The sequence below is a fragment of the Musa acuminata genome, chromosome BXJ2-10 (assembly GCF_036884655.1).
Source record: "Musa acuminata AAA Group cultivar baxijiao chromosome BXJ2-10, Cavendish_Baxijiao_AAA, whole genome shotgun sequence".
NCBI lineage: Eukaryota > Viridiplantae > Streptophyta > Magnoliopsida > Zingiberales > Musaceae > Musa > Musa acuminata.
Window position 1 is genome coordinate 30,317,659 of NC_088347.1, and position 8,024 is coordinate 30,325,682.

Consider the following 8,024-nt stretch of genomic DNA (forward strand, 5'->3'; position numbering starts at 1 on the left):
TTTTTTTTCACTTGCTTGGTCAAACATTTATGAAATTAGTCAAGAATTTTGTATACACGCACCAAATAAGTTTATTTTCACTTTCTTGGTCAAACATACAGTCAAACATTCACGAAATTAGATGACAACGATGCATATATATATATATATATATATATATGACCAAAATTAGTAGAATGGTACGTGGAGAGTAATTATTTGCTACCATTGATAAGGTGGAGCCCATCCGCGGGGTCAGCCCTGGTACAGTCACAAGCCAGGTTGGGGCCGATGGTAAGATACGTAGGGAAAGTAGGGCAGAATAGTCCGTAGTGGCAATGTTAAAGCATCGCGGAATCATTCCTCTTTCGATCTTCTTCCTCTCTTTGACGGTTCAATCGCCGTTCACTCGTTCTTCCCAAGGAACGAAGGATGCCGCCTGTCGCTACCGGTTCCCACAAGGGAAAGCGCGTCGTCATCTCCGTCTCCTCGTCTTCCGATTCCGATCGAGAAGCGTCGTCCGATTTCGATCAAGGAGAAGACGATGATGACTCCGATGACGAAGATTATGTCAATGACGACCTTGACGATGTAGAAGAGGAGGATGACGAAGAAGGAGAATCTGAAGTCGGGGAGGAAGAATCTATAAGGTCTTCTCGCCTCCCTTTTGGTTTCGATTCAATCTCCTATCATTCTGCGCTTAGCTTGTCTCGTTTTGTTTACGACGTCTATCTCTGTTTTTGATGGAGATGATAGCAACGAGGACGATGAGGGGGATTCGATGGACAAAAGATCGACAGATGAAGAACGATGTAACAAAGTCATCCATCTCTTAAAAAGTACATCTTCTTCGTAGATGCACAATACCACCAAAAATTGTGAGGTTTTGATCTGATACTTGTGGAGTTGGTTGGACATCTAGATTTTGGTTAGGAGACTTTTAGGTACTTCTTTAAAGCAAATTTATTTCATTGTTGGTTCGACGTGTAGTTGGAAGTTTCCAAGAAGTGCATATGTGATCATTATTTACTAAGATTTTGTCAGTCCAGGGGTAATAAATTATGTACATATATTTCTAATGAAATGCTGCATTGATTTTATTATCTAATAATAGACAATGCTCTCATTGTTTAAACTTATATACCTTAAATTTCATGTTGCATTAGAGATAGTGTCTTAAGATGATGCATTCTTGCATTTATCATATACTCTTTAGGTCCAGGTGCTTCAATTGTCTATTTTAAATTTACAATTCGTGAGTCACTAGGATTGGTTTATCTACTTAAGCTTATTTCATTGTTGTAGGTCTAGAATTTTCTAAAGTCTCTTGTTATGCTTCATGCACCTTGTTGTGTTTTTCATGTATGTTTCTAAAGTATAAGAATCAAAATTTCCTGATAGTATAAAACAAAGCAGATGAGAAATTGATGAATCATTGTATGTCATGATTCTTTTTTCATCAGGAAAAGGAAGTTTAGATACTTTGAAATTGGAAGACTGTAAATCCTATTTGAGGAAGCATGGACTCCGGTTAAGTGGGACCAGATCTACCTGCATCAAGAGAATTTTAGAGCACTATAGGTCAGTCACATTTTCTGCTTCAAACTAGAGTCTAGTTACTAGACAACTAGTTTTTGAAAGCGTTTCTATTTTGGTTGTTTATTATTATTTTTTCATATTCTCTCTACTATGTGCTTATGCTTTTCTATTTCTTTCTCCTTGTTATTCTGTTAGGAAATGAACCTGCCAAAACTGATTGTTTGGATCTATACCCCATTGGTCTAATTTGACCAATGCTACAGAATATCATTGCTGAAATGTGATCCTTACATACATTATGATGCCCTGTGGACAACCAATTAACAAGGGCTCTTTGATAATGCTCTAGTATAGTTTAAATCATTTTTGTGGCTATAAGCTTGCACTTAAACTATTTGGTTTTGCTGCAAGTTATGCTATAATGAAATGATGAATTATGTTCCAGAGAAAGCTTCTCTAAGTCTAACTAAATTAAGCCTTCTGCCAAAGAAAGTTCTGATGACTTCTTGGATCTTTAATGAATCATTTGTTTTTAGTTGCACGAATATGTCAGTCATTTTTTTCAGACGTAAATTTCTTTCTTTTGACTGGAAGGATGACAAAAGAAATGTCTGTCCATTTTTAGGTTTAAAATTGCTATTTCTAATGTGGTTTTATTCACTCAGGCTAAAAGATGGAAATGGTGAAAAACTATATCCAAGATCTTCCTTTGTTATAAACTGCACAGGTAGATAACTGATGCACTGGTTCATTTTGAACACAATTATTGATGCAAAAATCATGTTGAAGGTTTTTCATTTGTTTGGCAGGGGATGTATGTAAAGGTGATGTTGTTCTGTTCAGACAGAGGGTTTATGATAAGTATGTGTTTGGGGACTCCTGTTTCTTCTTGTACACTTTCTTTCAGAAACTTTCCTCTTCTGCTCCTTTTTTTTAAGAATGTCAATTTCCTAGTTGTTAAACAGGTTTGACAAAGTATCAAGGACTGCGAATATTATAGGAAAGCGGATAATTGCAGGAAGAGTTGTCAAGGAAAGTTATGGTGCAGCGAAACAGCAACACACTTTTACTGTAAGAACAAGATCACTAGTCCTGAAACTCTGTAACCAATAGTTTTTTTTCTCTCTCAATTGTTGTTTCGGTTTTGCAAAGGTTGAAGTAGTATGGTGCAAAGGTAAAAATGCTCTACCTCCCTTATTTCCTTTGCTTGTGAAGGGACGGAACCTCTACAGGCTAAAGACCTTCCGCCAGGTATTTGGTTTCTTTTTGTTAGGAAGGTTACTCTAACACTAGCATATTACAATTTTTATTATAACCTTAGCTTACTCTAAGGTTATTCTTCCAAATTTTGCATTATCACACTCTATAGAAATAGAAAAGAGCTGGAATAGAACAATTTTGATGTTCCACCTGAAAATTCTCCAATGTATTGTGAAGTTGATTATCCATCAAGAGAAAAACTGATCAGCAGGCATATAATTGGAAGATAAATAAAAGATCAAATTTAACCTTTCTATTCCCTTTTTTCAAATCTATCAAGCCCTTCTGATGTTTTTGATATTCTTGACACTACCCTTAGTTTAATTGATATATTTGTCCATAAACTGCACTCAATTAGTGTTTATGAAATGAATGCGCTGAATTCTGTTAAGTATAAAATAGTTCGACAATTTATGTCTGGTATAGCGTTGGAGCAATGAAATAGAGAGATCAAAGGTTCTTGCGGAAAAGCATCAAAGGGGAGCAGCAGCAAGGCGCATCAGAGAACTTTCGAAAGCTAAGTCTGGAAAAGGTGGTAATCATTGTCCTTACTCCCTGAGAACTAAACTTTTGGCATTTATATTTTTGTCTCAGTAAGTTCTTGATTAAATGATTTCATATCTATCTGCATAAGATGTCTATGACATTGATCTGTGGGTATTTGATCGTTGCTTACTGTTCCCTTCCCTGCAATTCCTTTTTCTGCTCTTTGGTTTTCTTTCAGCCTTCCTCATTCTTGTGGGAATGTTCAATGGACACATTTTTTGTCAAGTGAATAATTTTATGCTTCTTATGACCTGCTTATATTCAGTTGAACCAGAGTAGCAATATTGATAATATGGTAGTTCTCGAACTTAGAAACATTTTTTCCTATGTATATAACATTTTCCGTATATAGCATGTTGTCATCTATCAAAATTTGAAATGCATAAGGATCCTTGATTAAACAAATTATGATCTTATACACTGGTTCCATGATGCTTGGGTGATAGATGGATTGCCATTATAAGTAACAGAATAAGTTCACACAAGCTCATACAACAAAATAAGCAACTTCTAAGGTTTATGCAAGAATCTAAACTATTGAAACGGAGTTTGAAAATCATAAGGATATAGCTTTGCCCGAATGCTGTATATATACTGGGCTGTCTGCTGCATGAGGCTTCTGCCAAATGAGGTCTAGGGAGGTAAATGTAGGTGTATCATCCTGTAGTCAATCATGTTAATTTTGTGAGTGGAATCTTGATACCTTTGTCATGAATGAGCAACATTACTGCAATGCTCACAAATAATATTAGTATAGGTTCCCATTTTAAGTCCCCAGTCTTTTCACAGATATGCCATTTAGACATGGAGCAATCACTTATGCAAACCTTTTTTTAAGTTTCAATCATCCAAACTATTTGTGCCTAGAGTTTGCAGCAGGAGCGATTGAGACATGCACTGATAAAAGTTTGGATATCTTGACTTGAAAAATTACCAACTTACCCTTATCAGTTGGAAGCTATCATCTTTAGTTTGATGTATAATGCATACTCTAATTGATGTTCAACCCAGGTTCCAAGTGCCAGCAAAGTTCTTCTGATGCTAGGCCACATTTGAAGGAAAGAAGGATGGAAGATTCTAAACATGGTTCCGAAACAAAGAAACAGAAAGTTCCTTGTGCCTCTGCACCATTTAATGTTCATACAAGTATGAAGGCTACCATGACAAGAAATGTCAGTTCACAAAAAATTTCTAGTGCCAATGCTCCATTCAGTGCTCACGCAAATATTCAGGCCACCATGACAAGAAATATTGAGTCATCATATACTGCTCCAAGACATGCAAGTTATCATGAAAGCAGAATTCATCATCAACGCCGTATCCTTGAGAGGAACCCCTTCTACAATCATCACAATATGCTGATGGAATTACATCATAGCACAGCACCACCGCAGACAAGGTGGAATTTTCATCCGGCATACAATCCAAATTATTCTATGGATGTGACTGGAGTTGCACATCATCATGCATTGAACATGGAACACACTTTTTGCCATCCTTGGGCCAGTGCTACTCCTAATGTTGGTCCACGGACTGCGAGGCAGCAATGGCGACACTCAGATTATGATCCTGGCCCCCCATTACCTCCAGGTATGCAATTCCATAGATATAGGAGGCATTGACATTTACTGAAAGCAGTTCTGGTTTTGTGGAAGGTAAAGGTTGCCTGTTCAGATGATTGATGTATTGACAGTTCAATACTCACTTGGCTGAAAGTACATATTTACAAGCAAGAGTACAAGTTCCATTTTGATGGTTCTTATAGTACCACAATCCAAATTGAAGACAGTAGGAAGATTTCAATGTTCACAAAAGTCTGTTTGAAGTCTTGGTCAGCTCATGAACATTTGTGTTGGATATCGTCCAGCAGCAAAATTATGTGTCAATACTTCCCATTGCGTCGAAGAAAGAAGCAGCATTTGGACTTCAATTGAAGAACAGCAGAAGTTTATCATCTTTTATATCCAAAGGCCAAAAACAAAAAGACAGTATGTCTGTTTTGATGGTTGAGATGGATGGTGTGTCTGAAATGCAATTTCTCGTATCTTGTGAAATCTGGGATTGCTTCAAACTATATAAAAATACTATTGGCAGTTATTGGAAACCAGATAGATGAGGTTGGAAATAAAACAAATAGAAAAAAACAAAGTTTATGGTCGCAGCTTCAAAATGTTGCCATCCAAGCAACTTGATATATGTTTGCTCCATGTTGATACTCTTGTCAACCAAGCCTCCCTAAAGGTTACTCTGAAACTTTGGTAGTGTAGGCCATGGTCTTATTTCTATCATGAACAGGAGACTATGCTTGACAATTTACTGGATGACTGTCAGGTTGCTGATGATGAATTATGAATGCTTAATGTCTACTTTTCTGTGTTGAGATGCGCAGGCAATAATGTATCTTACTTGGTGTATGTTTCATCTAAAAGTTGATATCTTGTGACAATGACAAATATATTTGAAGTTGCAGCTGATGGTGAAGGAGAGATGGCATGAGGATGTGATCTGGGTGTAATCCAACTAGCATTAGTATGTTCGGGAACATACTCATCCCCAGAAGAAAACGAGGCCGGATTGGAGATCAAAGTGGTGATTGTTTGGTACAAGAATAGCACAGGGTTGGTGATGCCTGCATCCCATGTCAATGCCTATCTCTGGAATCAAACGTCTAAGGTTGACAATGCAGTCACGGTGTTGAATTATATATGGCTGGAGATCGTTCACTCGAGCAGAATGTGTTAAAGAAAGAACTCAAGTGGGTAGGCACAGGAGATCCAAGTCTATAATCTCTCTCTAAGAGTCTCTGTCTCAGCTACATCGGACGACCGTAGGAAGGAGAGAATCGCATCAAATTTTCATCCACGATGACCAAATGGTGCTTTGGAAACCCAAGTAATACGAGGATACAGAAACATCACCTCATCACAGAACCAGAGAACAAAGAACACAAATACTTATCATGCTTTTTATCCTATGCATGAAAACAAACGACATCGTCGGTAATACATGTTTTATCATTTATGAGACGAGGAGGAGCCACCGAACCCCTTTTGGATGCTGTGGATGGCCGGGTTGAAGCGGAGGCAACCAAACAGGCCATGGTGTTGGTAAGGCAGAGGTGTCTGCTTCTTCTTCCTCTTCAACTCCTCGGATGCAGCGCGGTTTGGTGAGTAGTACATTTCGTGTGGATCTGCAGCTCCTCCTCCTCCTACCGATCCGCTGTCATCGATCCGCTTAGAGGGAGGCAGCAGCACGGTGTAGCTGCGCAGGGGATCCTTGCTTCCTCTTCCCGTCGCCCGCCCTTCCGATGCGCTGCGGAACAGGTCCTTCAACTTCCACTTCTTGCTGCCGCCACTCTTCACCGAGGCGGAGGAAGAACTCGGGGACTTGCGCAAGCCGTCTTCCTCCTCTCCTCCTCTCCGTGGAGAGAGGGGCTTCGACCCTCTCCCGGCCTTGGAAGAAGCAGCAGAGAAGGTAGGAAGGAGAGCCCTCTCTCTCTCTCTCTCCTCAAGGCTGTTTCCATGGTCACAACAGGGGCTGCTGATGACGAACAACGAGACCGACGAGGTGGCAGCATCAGGGGGCGGATCATCCCCTCCTCGAAAAGCTCATCGGCAGTGGCGAGGGCCGGCGTCGGCTTCTCCCCCTCGGACCGCCCGCCAAAGCAGAAGGCGAAGTCCGACGCCTCGGCCGGGTAGACGACCGCAGCCCGCGATGGGCTGGTGGGTGCACTGGTGTAGCAGTAATAGCCGCAGTAGTCCAAGGGATGCTGGGGGCTCGGCGGTGCAGTCACGTAAGAGGAGAAGGGGTTAACATTGGCCGGCGCCATGGGCACGGCCACCACCTCCATCTGCCTTCCCTGCGTCTGCAAAGGCTGATAAGAAGGACTACGTTGCATGGGTTGGGGGGTGATGAAGATGAGCAGCAATGTGCAACCTTTTCTTGGGTCAAAAAGGGTGAGTTAAGCATGCCGATAGAGATGGCCGCATGGGGATGGTAAGTAAGCTGGTCTTAATTTTCCTTTGCCCTCAGGCTGTCACCATTCCTGATTTCTCATCACTAACATCATCGTCTTCCCTGCAGAAAATGTTGAAGAAAGGAAACTGCCTACGTTGGTTGGGCTTCCAGATTTAATCAAACCTTTGACATTTTAAGGGTTCCATGAATTCAACAAGGTTACATCAGGTCCACCTTTTTCACACGTTGTACGTATGCATGTGTCACCTCATCAACCGCATTTGATTTGACCTATAAATATAGAAATTATAGTAGATATCTATAATAATAGAGAACACAGCATCAAAGATGAGCGAGCTATTGAGATGAAGGATTCAAGAAGAAAAAGAAGACATCTTTGAGGTGACTTTATGATTCAATAAGAAGAATGTCTTTGTTGGCTTTATGATGCGAAGAAGAAGAATATTTTTATTAAGATATTTATGTATTATTATAGTACGAGTGATACATCTCATGTTTTAATATACTTGTAAGTGTCATAATATATTATTTAATATAATAATTTAAAAAAAAAAACATATCTTCAATAATTTAAACTTATGAACTTTGGGAGCCCAAGAAAAACTGTAGCAGAGAAGAGAATGATAATTGAAAGAAAGCGAAAACATCTTTAGGTGCACCGAGAAGGAAGAAGGAAGCGGAGAGATGACTCATTTTTGTTGCGGCTTTGAAGTTTCCAAGAG

The 8,024-nt window shown here is 39.7% G+C and overlaps 2 protein-coding genes across 2 annotated transcripts; one reads left to right on the top strand and one right to left on the bottom strand.

Moving 5' to 3' along the window:
- The first annotated feature begins 308 nt into the window (after positions 1-308).
- LOC135625064 (zinc finger CCCH domain-containing protein 62-like) lies at positions 309-5,690 on the top strand. Its single transcript, XM_065129354.1, has 9 exons — positions 309-629; positions 736-818; positions 1,443-1,560; positions 2,184-2,245; positions 2,328-2,379; positions 2,484-2,589; positions 2,671-2,769; positions 3,205-3,310; positions 4,336-5,690. Exons 1-9 carry the CDS (start codon positions 412-414, stop codon positions 4,944-4,946), a joined length of 1,455 nt encoding a protein of 484 aa, XP_064985426.1. The 5' UTR covers positions 309-411; the 3' UTR covers positions 4,947-5,690.
- A 648-nt stretch (positions 5,691-6,338) lies between these two features.
- LOC135625770 (uncharacterized) lies at positions 6,339-7,314 on the bottom strand. Its single transcript, XM_065130861.1, has 2 exons — positions 6,885-7,314; positions 6,339-6,837 (listed from the first exon to the last, which is right to left on the bottom strand). The coding sequence occupies exons 1-2, from the start codon at positions 7,220-7,222 to the stop codon at positions 6,339-6,341; spliced, it is 837 nt and encodes a 278-aa protein (XP_064986933.1). The 5' UTR covers positions 7,223-7,314.
- Between the last annotated feature and the right edge of the window lie 710 nt (positions 7,315-8,024).